At 39.4% G+C, this 20,121-nt stretch overlaps 2 protein-coding genes and 3 non-coding genes across 7 annotated transcripts in view; 3 read left to right on the top strand and 2 right to left on the bottom strand.

Moving 5' to 3' along the window:
* Positions 1-853: 853 nt before the first annotated feature.
* Positions 854-10,547, bottom strand: angel2 (angel homolog 2 (Drosophila)). 3 transcript variants are annotated; one of them, XM_088002059.1, is made up of 9 exons: positions 10,250-10,547; positions 8,030-8,817; positions 7,392-7,603; positions 4,153-4,222; positions 2,920-3,350; positions 2,519-2,654; positions 2,245-2,314; positions 2,009-2,160; positions 854-1,914 (listed from the first exon to the last, which is right to left on the bottom strand). In XM_088002059.1, exons 2-9 carry the CDS (start codon positions 8,808-8,810, stop codon positions 1,739-1,741), a joined length of 2,028 nt encoding a protein of 675 aa, XP_087858185.1. In that variant the 5' UTR covers positions 8,811-8,817; positions 10,250-10,547; the 3' UTR covers positions 854-1,738. The 3 variants fall into 3 exon arrangements, with proteins under 3 accessions (XP_087858185.1, XP_087858184.1, XP_014862098.2); XM_088002058.1 differs by lacking the exon at positions 10,250-10,547 and adding an exon at positions 9,718-10,016; XM_015006612.2 differs by lacking the exon at positions 10,250-10,547 and adding an exon at positions 9,414-9,571.
* On the top strand, positions 4,511-4,583 carry trnat-ugu (transfer RNA threonine (anticodon UGU)). Its single transcript has one exon. It is a non-coding gene; the product is annotated as a tRNA-Thr (tRNA).
* On the top strand, positions 5,947-6,019 carry trnat-ugu (transfer RNA threonine (anticodon UGU)). The gene has a single exon. It is a non-coding gene; the product is annotated as a tRNA-Thr (tRNA).
* Positions 7,077-7,149, top strand: trnat-ugu (transfer RNA threonine (anticodon UGU)). Its single transcript has one exon. It is a non-coding gene; the product is annotated as a tRNA-Thr (tRNA).
* A 577-nt stretch (positions 10,548-11,124) lies between the features above and the next one.
* Positions 11,125-20,121, bottom strand: part of galnt14 (UDP-N-acetyl-alpha-D-galactosamine:polypeptide N-acetylgalactosaminyltransferase 14 (GalNAc-T14)) — a 139,608-nt gene continuing 130,611 nt past the window's right edge. The window contains exons 14-15 of the mRNA XM_088002060.1: positions 19,353-19,472; positions 11,125-12,561 (exon numbers count right to left, since the gene is read on the bottom strand). Coding sequence (XP_087858186.1) covers positions 12,403-12,561; positions 19,353-19,472 — 279 coding nt within the window. The 3' untranslated portion in view covers positions 11,125-12,402. The remainder of the gene's footprint in view (positions 12,562-19,352; positions 19,473-20,121) is intronic.

Raw genomic sequence — 20,121 nt, 5'->3', positions numbered from 1 at the left:
ATTCTGTACAACATGAAAGAAAAAAAAGGACTTTATGCCACAATGATTTTAAAATATATTACAGACTTCTAGCATGTGTGTAAAAGCCTTGAATCTTCCAGTGAACCTGAGGAGGAAATGGAGGATTAGGGTGATGGCAGAGAGACCTTCCAACCTCAAAGACTGGAGAAAGTCTGCTCAGCAAAAATCAGGACTTGGCTCATACCCATAAAAAAACCTTTATTACTGAGAATGGTATTCATTATCTAACATGCAATATTTAAATGAAAACATAAGTTATGCTGTCTTAACGTTATGCTCTACAGTTTGTTTCTTTGGATAGATGACGTCTCATCTTTTTCTTGTCACCATTTCAGGTGAATTAGGTTGTCTGCTGCCATCTAGTGGCAATACAGTAAACATCCAAAACGTCTTATTGACATATCAAACTTCTCTTTTCTGTCATGCGATATGCTGTTCAGTACCACAGCTGAAGGACTGGTTAAATGTCTTCAGTAACTAACAGTTGGAAGCTCATTTCTGTCCCAGTGCAGAACGTTCATAAGTATGGCAGGTAGCAGATCCGGCTGAGGCTCTTTGCTGCATTGCTGCAGAGCGACGGGCAGAATACCAAGTGGTCTGAAAGCTGAGCATGCAGCACTGCTGAGGAAAACCAGAAACATTTGTCCAAATTCTCTCTGACTGGGTCGTTTCATAACCCTAGCCCTTAACTCCGACCCAATTCTATCAGAATGAAACCAGACATTCCTTCAGGTGAAAATCTGTGAAACATTTGACCTTGGTTCGATACTGACAGCAACAACATCCTGCAGTTTAAAGCAGAAAATACTTGCATCAATAAGCAAACTGCAGGTGGGTGTAAAAATACAAATTTATTATTTACAAACTGTAAACTTCCCCAAACTGACAAACAAAACAGTAGAAAAGCATATAGAGTCCAAACCATCACATTAAAATGACAACAGCTTCAGATGGACTGGAACTCATCCAGATAAAACATAAACAATACGACGAGATGCATAGATCATTCTCTTACTGGTAATAAAAATAATTCAAACTCATAAAATAATAAACAGATGATCTTATAGAAATCTTAGTTTTGGCACATTAACTTATAAAACGAGACTGTAAAATAAAACGTCATCTTATTAAAAAACAAACTTAACTGCATAATTCCTAATATTAAACCAGCAGCTAATGTGTTAAATATATTTTAAAAATACATTTAACCTCAAACTTTTAAAGTTACAAAAAACAACAACAAACCATCTCCCTTCAGTCGAATTCAATTCAAAAATGCATTATTGATCCCAAAGGGAACTGAAAAATATTCTGATTGACGCAAATATTAAATGTTATCAGTGGAGGAAAGAAGATGATAAATCTGAATTTTCATCAGCTGCCATCAATCAACAATAAGCAAAAATTAATGTTTATGATGAAATTTGTTGTCTGAGTCAAAGATGTTGGTTCATTTCTGCATATTGAATTTAGCATCTAATTTATTTTACGTTTGGGGTCAGTATATATATACTTTCTAAACTTACTTTGTAAATCATCACCATGGAGACATGAAACGATAAATTCTTTGTGCAAATTCTGAACTCCGTATGGAAACATACGAGCGGCAGCAATAAAAACTCTTCTCCATTTAAAAACATACACGTTATTTGTTTCAGTTTTCAGAAACAAATAAAACAGTTTTTTTCTAAAGGTTGGATTGAATCCAGTTTTTCCTTCATGTGAAGCTGTCTGGACCAAGGCGGAACCTGACCAGGAGAGGGAGATGGTCGGATGAGTGGTGCCAGTTGGGAAGTCTGTGGACTTCCTCCAGCTCTGATTGCCCAACCAATGACAGCCTGCCCAGCAGCTGGAGGCCCCGCCCACCAGGAAGTGAAGGGGTTGCGTTTATATCTAATAAAGGAGAGCCGAGAGAGAACAGGAAACTGTTACTACTAATAATGACAGAAAAACAAGTGTGTGTGTGTGTGTGTGTGTGTGTGTGTACCTGAGCTGTACAGGATGTAGTCCACGGTCAGGGATGTGCGTGAGTGGCTGGTGGTGACCTCAGGGCGGCCGTCCGGCAGCAGGCGGTGCCCGTAAGACGACTGCAGCTTCAGGTCATGATTGATCCTGTATCTGGAGCAGTTTGGCTCTGACCTAAGATCAGAGGTCAGAATCATTCAGGACACACACCTGGCCTCACACTGCTCTGATTGGCTTAAAGCCTGATCATCTGGTTACCTGGCAACATCAGATGAGGCTCCGGAGGCCAGATCTTCTACCGTCAGGTTAGAGATTCCTCCTTCCACAGCTGAGACAGACAGCAGAGCTGAGATGAAACCGGTTCGGGTTCACATTAAATGTTAAATGAACTGAAACCGGTTCGGGTTCACATTAAATGTTAAATGAACTGAAACCGGTTCGGGTTCACATTAAATGTTAAATGAACTGAAACCGGTTCGGGTTCAGACTGAGTGAGCTGGTCCAGTCTGAACGGAGAGGAATCGAGTTTCACCTGCCGGGCTGCTGGGACGCGGCTCCTCTGTTGCTTTGCTCTCATACTGGCAGCTCTGGTTGATTCCCAGTCTGGGGGACCAGATGGGAGGGGTGAGGAAACGGTGACCTCTGGAACCTGCTTCCTGACCCGACACCTTCACAACAGGAGAACCGAGTCAGGCCTTTCAATCCTCACAGAATGATTCACAAGGTTTATTTTCATGATTGCATGTTAAAAAGAGCCAAAACCACCTAGAGCTGCAACTGACAATTATTTTAGTAATTGATTATAATCAATTGGATAAAATAGACATTCAGCAGATTCTTTCTTATGCTCAAGTTAATTATTTGATAACTAATTTATATGACGATAATTTCAATAACTGATTAATCATGATTAATCGTTTAGTCTCGTCTCACCATGTTAATCTGCAGCCCCTTGTACTTCAGAGAGCCTGTGGTCAGGAAGTGGTACAGCGGGCTCCACGGCACCGAGTTAAAGTCCCCACAGAGGATCACCGGGTTGGTGGAGCCGTCGGGGAGGCGGGACAGCCGGCCGATCTCAGCCAATAGGATGGCTAGCTGAGCCAGCTTGATGTCGCCACGGCGAGGGTTGTACAGCAGGTGAGTGTTGGCCACACAGATGGAGTAGGACGCGTTGGACTGGGCGGCGCCGGTGTTTGGCTGCAGCACGACCACCATGCCCACGTTGTCCCGGTTCAGGAGAGCGTCGCCACGGCGATGGAACTCCACCGGTGTAGAGGAGACGAGCGAGAAGCGGGAGGATTTAAAGGTGATGGCGCAGCCATCTGGTTTCTTTCCTGTCCGCTTCTTATATTCACACTGGTACCCTTAAACACATACACACACACACACACACACACACACACACACACACACACACACACACACACACACACACACACACACACACACACACACACACGTTAGCTTTTAATAAAGCACGTTCTTTACATTTTATCACCACTTTCTGACACTGCACTTCCTTTAGGCTGATATAGTTACTGAAATATTCAAACTGTTAAACTTCATAAACATCTCTGTCAGTTTGTTGGAAGAGGTGATGTACAGTTTGTGATACCCAGTAGAGGAGCAGGTCCAGATTAAAGTCCTAATGTGAGATAATCTGGTTACTGCAGCCTTTAAATGCTCTTTTTATTGTTGAAACATTTAGTTTCCCGTTTCTCTCAGAAACTCAAAAGCCAAAAATTATCAGTGAATAAAAAGTCAAGTTGTGAAAATCAAAACTCAAGGATGTTATTACATATAATTAGAAACTGTATTTTTATGTGATCTTCTCAATGAGAGAATGAAGTGTTTTTACATTTTTCCAAACTTTATTTCTTTATTCTCATATCAGCACTTCAAGATCGAGAGAGAAATTACTCTATTACATGATTTGTTGTCTAATTTTCTCAGAAAAGTAAATAAAAATATACAGCTACAGAAATGTTGACTGAAATATTGAGTTATGGTCCCAGATCTATAATAATACATTCATCTTTAGTTTTATCAATAGAAGATAAAGAATAAAATCTGGAAGCTTAGACATTTTTTCCACCATATTATACTTTATATATTCTATAAAGCTGTAATAAATTCTGTATTTTTAGAACTAGTTGGAGTTGGTACCTAAAGCCTGTAGAGCTGGTTTGATCTGGTTCTCATAGTGATCCTCCTGGACCTCCTGAAGACACAGAATCTGGGACAGAAAGAAAACATTTCAAACTTTTCACTCTTTCAGCTGCACCAAGTATTCATAACTTCCTGTTTATAAGTTTTATTTAAACGTCTGACGTCCAACAGAGAAAAGAAAGAAGCTGCTAACAGAACCAACAGGTCTGTCTGGTACCAAACCAGGTGAGGCGCTGCTCAGGTATGACATTTAAAATCAAACATCCGGTGATATTTATGGAATCACATTGACAGTGAGGTGTGTCCGCAGCGCTGAAACTTTAACTAGACCAGGTCCACACCTCTGCTCAGGTGAGGCCCTATAGCTCAGTGGTTAGAGCACTGGTCTTGTAAACCAGGGGTCGCGAGTTCAAATCTCGCTGGGGCCTAAATTACTTTTCAATTTACGACTTTTTACACATTTTTAAAGTCAACAAATTATTCACACAATTATGATCTAACATACTCCAGCAACTGGAAGTAGTTTCTGATGTTAAACATGATTTAAACACAAATAAACCGAATAAAATCTGAGGAAAAAAAAATCCCACCTGATGAATAATATTCCAACCGTCTCTTGATTTTGGACAAGTTAGACATAGAAGAGAAAAATGACATGACAGATGTTTCTAACTGAAAATAAATCAGCCTAAACATCTCTGTTTATTCTAAGGCTTATTTCTGTTAGCCGTTCCAATGATGTCAGAAGTTTACATACATCTCCTGAGCGTTTTGGGTCAAATGTTTTTTGCTTCTTTCCAGAAGGTTTTGGCCCATTCCTCCTGACAGAACTGTTGGAAATGGTTCAGGCTGGTAAAACTTAAATTACTGACTTTGTTGCCTCTTAGAATTTGACCAGCAGGTGATTTTTATTTTAATTATAAAACTCCATACTTTTCCAAATTTCCACATTTCTACTCTTGCATTTTTTTATTTTTTAACTTTATGGGTATTTGAATAGAAAGTATTAACTTTACGATTGTTTGGGTTGTTTGTTCTGATTAACTGTAGGTCCTACAGTAATGAAATAGAGCAATAGATAGAAGCATTTTCTCCTTTTGGGTCGTGTAAGGTACCTTAAAAGCTTTAACAGTGGATAATATTTTAAAGAGGTGCACCGATATCCTTAATTTTGGATATCGGTGCACATATCTGATCTTAAGAGAAGATCAGCTTCATATGACTCTTATTCTTAGACATTCTTATCGACCTCTGCAATGCCTTAAAAAAATTAATAAAAAAAAAATCAGCCACTGTCCTCTTTTCCTCTGCTGTGAGAGGCTCGACTGACAGGTCAGCCCATTCACAGCTAATAGTCACTCCACTGTTGTCAACTAAGTGACTTTCTTGCTATATTTAGCAACATTTCAGACAAAAATATTTTGGTATTGGCCAAAATCAGAATTGGTAAATATTGGTAATCATCGATCGGCCAGAAAACTGCGGTCGGTGCACAACTGCATTTGAACTTAACAAATAAGACATGAACATCCTAGATTAAAAGGAGATTTCTTCAAGGCCCTTTCTATAACATATTTATTGAAGCTTTTTTATTGATTTGAATGCATCTCATTGTGTTTTTGAAGCTAAAATAAACCCTCTCTGTCCTATCAAGAGGAAACTTTACTTTCGTTTTGAGTTTATCTGACTGAAAACTAATTCAACCAGATCACAAAGCAAACTGTGATGTAAAGGTGTGTCTGTACTGTGTACAGGTGTAAATGAGTCATCATTACCAGCTGTTGTAAGTAAGGCCCTATAGCTCAGTGGTTAGAGCACTGGTCTTGTAAACCAGGGGTCGTGAGTTCAAATCTTGCTGGGGCCTGAAATTTATTTTCTCATCCTGCAGAGTCAAACATTTCTTATTTACTGCTGGCCTTCAAACAAAAAATTCATCAACATGGTTGAGGCAAAATATTTACCAAAATCTATCCACATATCTCGCTTCTAATAAATTCAACATAAATTTGCAGATGTTACAGCAGTGGCATTTTATGGAGGTTCCCTTGTCTCTTAGGGGCCATAATGTTTGTTGCTAAAGCTGAAAAAAAAATGATTTGAAACTTAAGAAAAAAGAGCTTGAATCTTAAATATAATATTCAATCTTATGTTCAGTTTCAATTTTTTCATTTTTATTTTTCAAACAATATTTTAGGCCCCAATTTATCTCCATATTCACCGTCATCTACTAACAGTTTTAGTTGTCGAGTATTTTTCTTGTTTGCAAAAAACATTAAAACATTAAAAAAATTTAGTCAAAATAAAATAGATTTTGAATCTAATTTTTTAAAGGTACTCATTGAATGCAGAGAAAGCTAAAACACTTTAAACGGTTTGTTAGCTGGTAGTTTTATCAATTTCTGACACAACCGACCCTTTGAGGACATTAATGATTCATGATGTGGATCAAAATAAAAATGAGTTTGTCATCCTACACCCTGTACACTTCGACAAGTATATTATTGATAATGTGTCATTGTGTTGTGGAAAATCAATGCAGGATTTATTCTGTAGAAAAACCTTAAAAAAAAACCTGCTAAAATCTGAAATTGTTATATCTATATTTACAAAACAGTTGGTTCTGCACATTTTCTTAAAGAGCCATTGTGGAAAAAGAGCCACAGGACTCCTGATTTAGATAAAAACAAACAAAACAAAAAAAAACACAAGTGTGGAACAGTTTGAATGAGTTTGACTTGCAGGTTGGGAATCACAACAATGCTACAATCCAGTGACGCATTGAAAGCCAATAATGAACAGATTTACAGACACACAGAGCAGAGACACAACTGGCCTGACTGGAGTCATACCAGCTGCAGTGGAAGGTGTGTCCACAGTGCTGAAACTTTAATTACACCTGATTCACACCTCTGCTCAGGTGAGGCCCTATAGCTCAGTGGTTAGAGCACTGGTCTTGTAAACCAGGGGTCGCGAGTTCAAATCTCGCTGGGGCCTAAATTATTTATTATTTTGTTTTATTTAAATGATTTTAAAATTAAAGGTAAAGCTTCTTAACATAGGAAGGAAATTCAAGTTTTCACAAGGTATTCCTACTATGTCTGGAGTAGGAATACAGAAAAGAAACATTTTCTTGATAAGAGCCACCTCTCAGTGATTTCAGAAATGATGGATATGAGGAATAATGAGTATATTTTTAGATGTTATGAATATTTTCAAGCTTTATGTCGTCCACTCACGTCGGCGTCGTGCTGCTGGATCTCTGCCAGCAGGTTGGGCAGCCTGTACGGCCAGGACAGAACGGCAGGGTCACAGTGTCGGTACAGGTAGGCGTTATCCTGCAGCAGATCCTGGGACAAGATGTTGTAGGACATCACAGAGAAGTCAAACACTCTGCTGCCCCCTGGTGGCTGGGGTTCAGTACTGCAGGTCTCCCAGTACCTCTGAAGAGCTGAAGAAAATAAGGTTTAATTTCATCTGATAAAATGTGCAAATTGGGAGGATTGCTTTGCTTAACCATACTGACAAAAAAATTAAGACAAAAAAGTCAGTTTTACCAAAATAAACTTATTATGAGAAATTGCACAAGAATCTAAATGGTTCTGAAAATAAAGTCATATAAGAATAAACTCATAACATTTCAAGGATAAAGCCATAACAATATGGGAATAAAGTCATAATGTGATGAGAATACAGTCATAATATTATGATTTTATTCATGTAAGACTTCATTCTCACCATTTTCTCAATTCTATTTACTTGGGTTGGCCCCAATGCTCTGCTGAATTTTGAGTTTAAAGTCCTCGTACATTTATTTTTTTATTGGGTATGAACATTTAAAGAGCTTCATTTTAACATTATTAAAGAGGAAACTGACCGTTAACAGGATGTGGAGGTTGCCGTGGAGGTCGTCTGTCTGCTTGAATCGAACTGGAAGGCTGGTGCTGAAGCCCCGCCCATCTCCCTGCATCCACACCGCCAACCTTGTCAGGTTCTGCCGACCCGGTTTGGTTCTGTTGAAGGCTCCGCTGCTCCTCAGCAGGCCTGCCTCGGAACCAGACGTTGGGTTTCTCCTGCTCAGTCCTGGATCCTGCAGCTTGTGAATGCTGGTTTTTAGTTCTGTCGCTGCTGCTTCTTCTCTCACATTTAGTCCTTTCTCTGCTGTAAACTCTCTCGACTCTGGTTTTTGGTTTCTCTCCGATTCTGGACTGGTGGTTCGCTGGAAGTTCACCGTCTCTTCTGAAATCCCGATGATGCTGCTCTTGTTTTGACTCTCTCTCTCTGGCTCTGGCCCTCGTTTCCCTCATTCCTCCATCCCTGGATGATACATTTTCCCCGACACTTTTCCTGTCCTCTCCACTTTTCAATCGTTTGTTTGGAGGTTCTCTGCCGGGACGCTCCATCATGACATCAACAGAGGTGTGGAATGACTGCAGACCACCAGCGTTGACAAAGTGGAATCTGTTACCAGTGAAGAGTGGACAAGGAGGTGGGTAAGGTGGGGGAAGGCGAGGAGGCCAGGGTGGGAATCTGGGGGCTGACCACCATGGATGAGGGTGAGGGGCGAATGGTTGGTGGTGGGAGGAGGCCTGGCGGAGAGCGGGATGCCCTCTGGGACGAACGCAGGAACTGAAGGAGCTCACTCGGTGAAGAAACATGGGAGGTCTGGAGTTCAGAAAGCAAACAGAAAGTTTATAAACGGGTAAATATGTAAGAACTGATGAAAATACTCATTCATTTTTTTATTCTTGGGATTACAACATAAAACGAGAAAGTTCTTAGAAGAGGTTTTAAATCCACAATGTATACAGGAATATGTCCTAAGCTTTTCATGTGATTCATATTAAACTTAAAACAAATTCCTACAAAATACGAACACGAGGTTGATGCATCCGCTTATAGAATGAAAATGGTGGTATTTCTCAATTAAATGGGAAACACATGACTTTACAGCATTACTGGCAATCCCTGCATATTGGGGGGGTGGGGGGGAAATACCAATTCCCACCGACTAACTGGTGCATCTTTACATAATTATTTAACTATAATTTGTAACCATTTGAAAATGTAAACGTAAGAAAGCAGATAACATTTTCACTACACTCTAAACCATCCCAGTTATAAAAGGTTGGATCAATACACCGGTAAAGCAGAACCAACCTCTAACCGAAAGCTGGGCTAACACATGTTTGGCTAGCTTGCACCTCATTCAATACAAACTCCGTTTCTACAAACAGCTAGCTAAAATTAGCATAGCATACCTGTTTTCGGGAGTGGAAGTGCCATTTGTTACCTTGGGCCTCAAGTGCATTCGAATAAAATATTAAAAACGAACAATGTCGGCGTTTATTTCCTTAGTTAAACCAGCACCAAAAACAAACCTCAGTTCATGTCCTTAAAATATGACGCACGTGATGCATTCAAATACATAGGAGATGTATGATATTATTCCTATTTGACCAATAAAATGCAGCTTTAAGTGTGCTAAAAAGCGCAAATTATTCCAAAAAGTTTCGAGATGTTGCGCAAATATAAAACAATTAGCTTAAACCTTTAAAAAGTTACCTGAATTCCCCTTGTTCTCGTTGAGTGTACATAGTGTCAAAAACGTAAAAAACAAAACATACAAGTGAAAAGAAACACTATAACGTATCAGCCAGCGATGTACAAAAATGAAAAATATGCTTCTTATACTTCAAATCTATTTTAGGTTACACCTTAGAATGCGCTACAGCGAGAAACATCATTTTTAAAATTACGCGAACGTATCTTCAGCTCTTACGTCATCCTCTGAACGCTGGGAGTTGTAGTCCATTTCTACCGTTTGCAACTCTAATTCTTGAAGGTTCGAACCCCGCCAGGGTTTATAGCGAACTACACACTCCGGCGGTACGGCGAGAAAACAGTACCGACTGGAAACAATTAAGTTAATTACAGTCCGGCTTGATGTCAAGTCTCTATAAATCGCAAAACGCGTTGATAAATTCAGTATTACTGCGGTTTTTGTAAAAAAAACACAAAATAATAACATTAAGGTTATTTCAACACAGCTGCGCAAAGAAAGAAGGTAGACAGATGGAAAGTTCGCTGTACTTACGTAAAAGCGACTCTCTCCTCTGGAAAGCAGGGATGCAGTTGAAAGCGGTTCGAAAAGATTAAATGTCAACTTTAACTCTGTGACATCTTCTGCTGTTTAATGTCTTTAAAATCCAAAGTGGGGCAGCCAGGTTCGGGTTAATGATTCCCTGAGCGGATGAAACGGACGGTGGACTGGGATCAGATGGGGACCTGAACATACTGTACTCTGTCCCTGTGTACAAACACTCCGCCTCAGCTCCAATTATTGTGCTTCAGTTTGCAGGAAAGCATTTTCTCCGTTTACACGGATTCTCCCGTTAAAGAGATCCTGCTAGGAATGCAGACACAAGCAGTTGGCTGGGAAAAAGGCAGCCCCCACCATACATACTGCCACCACTGGTAAAAACGCGTAAAAACTGTCTAAATTATTGTTTTTTAAAAAATAGAAATTTGAATTAATATGGATAATTTGTGCATATTTGTTGAGAGGGAAATAATTTGCTTTAATTATATGAAGTTTACACTCCCCTTTTTACCAATAGATATGCAGCACTTTACTATTGACAGTCTCTTTAGATAATCAACACTGTTGGTGATTAGAATGGAAGAAGGTTGGTTTGGATCTTTATTCAAACATACCTGGTGTAGCTGAGTCATTATTTTCTTGTAAAAAATTTTTTTAAATTTGAAGATCAGCCTCATCTGGCCATTTTGAAGCGTGACTAAGACAAATGTTATGTCAAATTTATATGCCAGGGAAAAAAAGAAGTAATAAACCTTGAGTTAAAAGTTACAGACATTGTGATGGACTGAATTCAGGTTCCAGGTGAAGAGCCTGAAAAACACATCGAAGCTCACAGTTCACACATACGCCACAGTCATTTAACAAAAATAGAAAGAGGAATTATAAAACTTTATTCAGGAATCAGAGATGATATCAAGATGATGCAGCTGCAGATGTCAAACACATGATGAAGTGAGAAAAAAGTGAGGGAGGTGGAGGAACATTTTGTAGGTCAGCAGTAACTTTATCTGTTTAAATTCTCAAGATGACAGAAACAAGAAAACAGGAAACATCACATGAACTGAGGGTTGAAAGTTTGAATTTCATCAGCAATATAACATGTTTCCTGTTAGTTTGGTTAGAAATAAAATGTAGCTTTTGTTTGGCCTGCAAGATGTTTTACATCTGGGATTCTGTGGCTAGAGGAAACATCTAGATAATGTAAAGAATGAAACAATTTGCACACAATGAAGAATCAACATGAAGATTAGGTCATGTAAGCTTTCAGGCAATAAAAAAAATATTATTTGGTTTGAAAAGTCAAAATATCTATTTTTGACTGATGTTTTAATGAGAACGACCCAACTTCTTCAAAAGCCAGCACTTTGCAAACTGACACTAATACACAATGATGCAGAAATACTTCAGAGAATTATGTTCCTTTCGAGATAATATCCAGCTGACCTGAAATGTTTGATCTGTACCAGAAAATTGGTTAAAAAAATCTAGAAAACATGGCAAAAACTACTTAAAGTGCTGGCAAAACAGGAAGTGATGAAGCAATAATAAAATGCTAATTTGTTCCAACTTTCACATATTTTTGGGTTTAAGTGTTTTGCAGAAAAATGCATTTGAAAATACATTATGTAAAATAATCTCAAACTTAGATTAAATGTTGGAATACTTATCCCCGGCCTGAATGGCTTTTATTCTGACGAGGTCTTAGTCGTTCCTGCTGAATCCAACAGGAAACCCATCTGCACTGTTGATGATGAGTTTATGTGGTAAACATGATTTGTGCTTCCTTTTAATTTTTCTGATTAAACAGCTTGAAGAAGAAACATGTTAGTTGTAAATAATAACCAGACGTTATTTTTTTCCCTCATTGTGAAAAGTTTCCGCCCAGCTTTGGCAATTTTAAGGTGCACTTAGTTTCAAACTCTTTAATTTGTCCCATGTTTTCCATGCATCCTTCTGATCCTCTGTGCTTTCCACCATGTTCCAGCCCTTCGACTCGTCTTCGTCATGTTTCTGTGCGGTAATCTTCAGCTCAGTGCTGACGTCGCTCCTGCTGCTCCGGTCAGTGGAAATGGAGCGCTGGGCCAAAGCTCTCGCCGGTGGAGAGTCGGAGTGATAAAGCAGGTTTCTGGAGGTCCAGGGTCACGAGGTCAGGAGAAGGGAACTTCCCATCTCTGTGTGTAGGCGCTCAGTTCACAGGGGCTGATGACCAGCATGCGGGACGAGTCCATGCCGTCCAGAGCCATCTCCGAGTCCAGGCAGAACCGAGACACGATGTGCTCCAAGTGAGTCCCTGATTTCTGCCACCGCTGCAGGACAGGAACAGAAAACAGAAAGTTGTATGCTAATATTTTATTCTTTTTTGCTTTCTTCAACCTTCTTGTTGCTCGCTCAGACACTGCTGCATTTGAAAGAGGATGTTTTTAATCCAGGAAGCTGCATTCGCCCGAGACGTTTCTGAAAAGGTCTTCAGTCACGCTCTGCAGAGCGAGTCGGAGACGATGCAGCCGTTTGCAGAGAAACACGTTTCCGACGATGACAAAGGTTCTGTCACCGAGTTTAGCATAAAAACAAAGAAAATGTTTCACAGCTGCTCACCGAAGAGTGCAACTTAGACACCATTCCCAACGGTTCCATATACAAGTATAGGAAACTTATAGTAACTACTCAGGAAAAATATACAGTGATAAACCAACAAGTATGTCTGTCCTGCAGCAGGGAGAGAGGCGGGGGACGCTGTGGACGGGTCAGCAGTCCATCACAGAGACACAACAACGAACACCAGAGCAGCTCGTTCGTTTTATGATAATGACACACTATCATGAAAAATCTGTCATGATATAAGGGTTTCATATCAGTCATTATAAATAATTATTGATTAGTTTTTTTTGTTTTAAATATCTGAAATACAACCAAACTGATGACGTGACTTTTCCCTTTTTATCCAGTTTTCTCTCCACGCCGTTTTAATTTTTAAGCAGTTATGAGACACGGTGGAGAAACAGGAATCTGCTGCTGCGCGAGTTACTCAACATGTTGTTGCTAGGTAACCAAAGAGTGAGTGAGTTGCTAGGTAACCAAAGAGCCAGTTGATGCTACTAACCTTGCTTAGCAAGCAGCCATGAGAGGTTGAGCGGCTAAAGTCTTTCCTCTGCCTACATCCCCCAGAATCCTGTGCAGTTCTGGGTCATAGTTCAGTGAAATGACTGAATTATTCTGATGCATCATTGATACATTGATATTGATCACATGTTTATCATGATCTAAGCTAAACATTTTGTTTTGGACTGTGGAAGGAATCCGGAGTACCCGGAGAAAATCTACACATTCATGGGGGAAACGGGCAACAGGATGTTGTTGCTGTGGCAACAGTGCTACCAACTTCAGGTGACTGTGGCTCTGTGGGACAAGTAGCTGTCCTGTGATTGGAAGGTTGAAGGTTCAATTCCAGCTTCCTCCTGCCTCATGTCGATGTGCCAGGGGGCAAGGCACTTAACCCCAACTTGCCTACTGATCTGCGTATCGGTGTGTGAGCATTTGTGTGTGAATGGGTGAATGTGACTCTAGTGTAAAGCACTTTGAGTGTCAAAATGATCGGAAAAAGTGCTACAAAGTTCAGTCCATTTACCATTCTGATTAATAGACTTAAAATAATAACTATCTGTATTTGAAGAGAACTTCTTGAAATTAAATGTTTTCACAATGATGTAATTTTGGCAGCATAGAGGGAAAAAACTACTTTGATTTGATTGATAAACAAAAAAAAAGCAAAATTCTTACAGCTACACTGCTGTTCAATCCCAATCTGTTGACTTCCCTTCATATTATGTGGAAAAGCTTTTACTTTCACCATTAATCAGCCCTGATTCTGTAACTATCTTGCTAAAATGTAACTGTTATTTAAATATTTTTCAGTTTATAATCTCAAATGTTGGCAAGGCTTTGGTGAATTTAGGTAAATATCTATTTGTAATTCCTCTTAATGGCCGCTAGATGGAGGTCTCTTCTAAATCTAGCCTCCATCTGGGCGCGGATCTGTGTTATCTCTTTAAATATTGATTATGCTTCGTGTAAACATGTACAGGTGCTTTGTACAATGTTTTTTACTAAAATATCATGATTTATATTGCTTAATGAGGGAGAAAACAAAAAGTATCACCGTAAAATAAATGACACACGAGTTGTTCTTTCCATTTGAAGCTGAATTAGATGTACTGAATGAAATTTAAATGTTAGATTTTTAGGTGAGTGTAGGTATAAATAGCAATAATGGAGGATATTATATTATTTATATCATACAGCTGGGAAACAGACTGAGAGCCAATCAGACTGGAGAATTGATAAAGGAAGGGTCAAAATTTGAATATTAAAGCACTAAATATAAATCATATCCATGCTTTACTCGAGTTTCAGAGTTTGTCAGGATGTGGAGAATGAACATGTTCTGATTGGTTCAGCATTGTGGGGTCCGAATCCCACACATGCAAGCTTTGTCCTGTAAAATAACTGCAGCTCTGCTGTAACTCTGGCAGGACGAGGCGCTAGTCGCAGCGCAGCGACGGGCCGCTGAGGGTTGTAATTGAAAGAAAAAAAAGAGGGAGGGATAATTAAAAGTAAATCAATTAGTATTCACCTCATTACCGGCTGCTGCAGCAGAGCTGACATCAAATATGAGAGGAACACGTCGTGTTACTCTGTCTTTGTGCAAGTCAGAGCAGCTCTGGTAAAGTTCAGGCCACTTTGTTCCTTTTCCAGACGACCGCTGGGAGCTGAGAGCGCATCTCATCATCCCAGGTCATCACAGGCCTGACTCTTCCTCCTGGGAGGCTTCAGCTCACTTCACTATTCAGCTCTCCTACCTGAGCTTTTTTTATTTCAGAGAGTCTGTGGACTACAAAAGCAACATTTTGGATGATTTCAAAACGAAAAGCGTACTTTAACTCTTATCCTGCAGGAACATTTGAATTTAGAGTGGTTCTGATATATTTGTTTATTAAGATTTCACTTAGCAGCTGTAGGACTGCAGCTTTTCTTACTGGGGTTAAACAACATTACATTTCTAATAAACAAATATTAAAAATCATCTTAAAGAAAACAAAGTTATACATTTTCCTTAAATAAAGAAAATAAGCTTATTTTCCTAACATCTGCAGTAGGTAACTTTTATAAAAGATATTTTTGTAACATATTTGTTGAAACTGTCACTATGTCGTGACAGTAAATATGATAACCTGTGAAAAAAATGGAGCTTTTCTGCCTTCTAGTGCTAACCAGAAACAACCAATCAGAGCCAAGAGACGGGTCTTAGCGCTGCCAATCAAACTCCATGTGGCGCTGCCCTCTTCCTCTCCCTCTTTCTCTCTGCTACGCTACAGCTAGCTCATCACAGCATGCTAAGGCTAGTTAGCATAGCCTCCAATGACGACAGCTAGAACATTTTCCTGGAACAATAAGTGTTTTTCCACCATTAGCACATTTAGCAATGAGTACATGAGACTGATTGACAGCACTAAGACCCGCCTCCTGGCTCTGATTGGTTGGTTTTGGTAGGAAGCGGTGCATTTCTTCAGTAGCAGCTCAGGGAGGAAGGAAGTGGAGGAGATCGACCTTTTCACAGATTATCTGTCTCATATTTTATTGTCACAACTTGGTGACAATTTTAGCAAAAATGTAAAATAACATATTTATAGTAGAAAAAATGTGTGATGTGGATTTAGGATCACTGACCTTTGACCCAATCTAAAGTCTCTTCCAATCTCTAACTGAGCTGACAAAAGGTTTTTCTGTCAGAATCTATTTTTCTTATAGAAATAACTTTTTCCTCATGTTTATGTGAATTATCCGTTTCTCTTCCTTTTATAATGTTTTTCTTGAAAGTTAAAAAAATCTGTTAGTCTGGCTCTAATACTCTGTCATTTTGACAGAAACATTTTTTTCTCAAAGCTGTTTAGACTGTTTGGTGCAAAAACATCAGACAGAGTTTCTGAGGGAACAAATTATTAATATTCCAGATGTGTTTTTTATGTTTGTGTTTAAGTTTTGTATACTGTGTAAAGTCAGGACTTGCATCCCTTCCATGCGATTCCTCCGTAGCGTAAAGAGCATAAACTACTTCTCCTCTTTCTGACATTTTCAGCCGTTGTGATTTGTTAGCTGAAGGTTATTAATGTGCTAAAATATTCTACCGTTTTGCATACTTCATTCTATTTAGGAGACATTTTTAGGCACAACCTGTGCTACCACTAAGTGTAGCAACGTGTTTACAGGCAGACGTGCAATTTACTAAAGATGAATGTGACACTAAGTGCTGCTGCTTCATTTATGGAAGTGAGATTTTATGCGTAATAATTTGGAAGTTCAGTTTTAAAATGATTCCAGTTTTCTCCTCTTTGTTTAGTTCTGTCTTTATGTGTTTTTTTTTTATTTCTCTTCCTCTGTTTTTTTGCTTCTCTGCAATTTTTCCTTTCCTCAGTCTCCACCTGTCAGCTCTGGGATGTTTCTCTGCCGGATCGTCGTTCTAATTAGCTATCATCGCTCTACTTCCTGCCTTCTGACACACACACACACACGCACACACACACACACACACACACACACACACACACACACACACACACACACACACACACACACACACACACACACACACACACACACACACACACACACACACACACACACACACACACACAGTGTGTCAGCTGAAAGGTTTACACGTTTCATTTACATGACAGAGATGCGCTGCAGCGGCGCGGCTGCAGTACACACAGAAACGGCCTAAACAAACCCAGATGGTGTTTGTGTGTAACCGTGACGCAGCAGCAGCGCCTCCTGCAGGTCTGTTGCAGCTGCCTGTCTGTCTGCCTGCCTGTCTGTCTCCGTGCATGCAGACCCAAACAGCCTCCCGGTCGTCCTAACATCCTCCGTCTCCAGGGTTCAGCATAGAGTCTTGTTGTGCTAATGTAGTGAAACGATCTGGAAATATTCCAGCAGAGCAACGGAAACCAAAACGTCGGCCTGCTGGAGACGTTTCCCTCCTCAACTTTCTGGCTGCTTTCAAACAAAGTCAAGCGAAATGGGAGAGAAAAGATGTTTGGAAATGAACTTTCTTCATTAACTATATCTCTTGTACAATTAGTTTCATACTTTCCTCCTTTCCTCCTTTTCTGTCTTCCTTGTTTCTTACAGTCCATCCTTCCCTACATCCTTCTTTGTTTCCTACTCTCCTTCCTTGATTCATTCTTGTTTCCTACTCTGTCTTACTTCCTTTCATGTTTACTCCATCCTTTCTTTCTTACTCTCCATCCTTCCTTCTTCATTTCATTCCTTCCTCCCTCTTTCCCCTTCCTGCTCTCTGCCTTACATCCATCCATCCTCCATTTGTTCCTTCCTTGTTTCATTATTTTCATGTTTTATTCATTTCTTCAAGCTGTATCTTCTTTTTCAACTGTATAATTTAATGTCTCTTTTTTCTTTTTCACTTATTTTCTATCTCCACATCTTTTTCTTTATCTCTTGTACATTTTGTTTGTTCTTGTCTTTTTAACCTCTAATAAATTCTCAGAAAATCATTTTAAATTCTTCACATCTCATTGCAGGATTCTCTGCTCTCCTCATTTGCAGCTTGTTTTTCACACTTCCAGCCTCTTGATGCACAGCGATGCGTTCACTGTCTTTAAAAATAACAACAATCTGTCTCATCATCACCAGGAGATTCAAAGTAGGTTTTATTTTTATTTTTGCCCTTTCTTCTTTGAAAAAGCCTCAGCTTCAGTCAGACTGGATGGAGACTGTGAACCTCTGTCTGGGCTTTGACTGGGCCATTCAAACACACAGTGGGTGGACCCAGAAAAATAACAAAAAACATTAAATAATAAATGCAAAAAAAAAAAAGAAAGTTTTATTAGAAATACGTTAAAACATTTACTCCAATGTAAAATAAGCTTGATTTGGAGTTTTCTGTACCTTAAAAAGATTCTGTTTTAGGAATTGTGTCTTGAACTGAATAACAGTAAATGTTGTGAAGTTTTGATCAGCCAATCATATCTGGATTTGTATGCAGGTGATCCTCTCATATCTTATCCTGGTTACACTGAGCCGACTGCAGTGATACTGAACTGGAAATGCAATAAAATAGTAGAAGATTATTTTCTCTCTCACAATGATATGACTGTGCAAAAAAAGTATGGATTATTAAAAAGTTGAGAAATATACATTTCATTTTAGTCCTGGGTTTGTTTGCAGGTTTTAGTTTAGCAGCTGGAAAGGGAAAACTTGCTTTAGGGGTGTGAATATTTTGGCTATAAGTGTGATTACTTATGTGTATTTATGCTTTTCGTCTTTCTTTCCCTTTCGTTTTTACCGCTCTGACGTGTTTTATATTTTCACCTCCTCTCCTGATTCTCTGTTTTTATGCCCTTTTACCTTCGTTCTCATTTTGATTCTCATTTTCTGCCTGGATGACTTTTAGATGAAATAACAACTGAATGTTATTGTGCGTCATGTCAGATATCAGAACGTGGGAATATGAGCATGTTTTCTGAGTGTGATTGGATCCATGCGTCCTCTGGTTGGGTTTTACATCGCAGGAACCCGGAGGCGACGAACACAAACACACCGGAGCAGATTTTCCACGTTGGAACAGTTGGTGAGGTTTAATGAGAAAATCTTCTGCCACCCCTCGTCTATACTCTTCCTCCATCCTCCCTTCTCCTCTTCCTCACTCTCATGTCTCTCTTCTTCTTCTCCCTTTTCTTCTTCTTCTTCTTCTTCAGGTGATTTATTGGTTGTCAGGTGGTTCCCTGCTGCTGGAGTTTCTGGGTGCCCAGTGGTCAGGTAATGACATGCCTGAGTGTCTGTTTTCAAAGCTGCATACTCAAAAATGCACCAAGCATCTGCACATGTGTGAATATCAGTCATTTTTTAAATAAATTCATCTCCAGGTTAATTAACACTTTGATTTATTTACCTGCCATTTGATAGACGGTGCTGCAGATACACACCACCTGTCAGTTTGAGCTGAGGATGTGTGTGTGTGTGTGTGTGTGTGTGTGTGTGTGTGTGTGTGTGTGTGTGTGTGTGTGTGTGTGTGTGTTCAGACCTGCTTCCCGTCTGCCATGTTGCAGGGCAGCATGAGGACCTGCGATGCAGGGAAGGTGGTGGACAGCGACAGGCAGTGCTGCTGCTGACGGATCTGCTGCCCGTGAGTGTACACCCACTCCTGCAGGAACAAAACATATTCCAGTTATTAATCAATGCGTGCAGCCATGGTGTGTTTATAAGCCTTCTGCACATTTTAACTCTTTCACCGCCAGAAAATTCTTACGTTAATCTACAAACAAGCAAAAATGTTTCTGATTTCAGAAGGTTAAACTCTCAAGTGTTTTGTTTTTACAAAGAATAATTCACCCTGGACTTTGATGATAATGATCATATTTTATTGAAGCAAACACTTCTCAGTACTGAACTGTCACTTTAAACTGTGGTTTGGAAATAATAACAGTATTCCAGCTTCCTCTGGACCAGTCCCTCATCCCTTACTGGTTTTACATGAAGAACTGGTGACTCAAAGATGAACTTTATTACAAAAACACAAAATCTACAGAGTATTTTTAGTCTACTTTTCAGTATCTTAGTACACTTGAAATAAGACAAAACTAACTTACAGGTAACTTTTCAGGAAGAAGTAGGAGCTTGTTTAAAGTTAATAATTCCTTAATATTAATGAAAAAGTACTAAATGCATTGGTATGGTTTCACTTATAACATGAGAAAAAAGTGAACTAAGATATTTACATAAAATACTTTGTAGGATTTTATGTTTTTGCTCTTTAACAGTTGAGCCTTTACTTAAAGTTTCAGCAGTCATTA

Source organism: Poecilia mexicana, unplaced genomic scaffold (genome assembly GCF_051168715.1).
Source record: "Poecilia mexicana isolate PSO_F unplaced genomic scaffold, ASM5116871v1 scaffold_21, whole genome shotgun sequence".
Taxonomy (NCBI): domain Eukaryota; kingdom Metazoa; phylum Chordata; class Actinopteri; order Cyprinodontiformes; family Poeciliidae; genus Poecilia; species Poecilia mexicana.
Note: the sequence above shows the minus strand (reverse complement) of the source record. Positions and strands in the feature narration are given on the sequence as shown.

Coding starts and splice junctions, on each gene's coding strand:
- angel2 (XM_015006612.2), bottom strand. CDS start 9,463: ATGCACTTGAGGCCCAAGGTAACAAATGGCACTTCCACTCCCGAAAAC. Junction 8,818..9,413: donor ACTTCCACTCCCGAAAACAG/GTATGCTATGCT, acceptor TCTGAACTCCAG/ACCTCCCATGTTTCTTCACC. Junction 3,351..4,152: donor ACCAGCTCTACAGGCTTTAG/GTACCAACTCCA, acceptor TATGTGTTTAAG/GGTACCAGTGTGAATATAAG.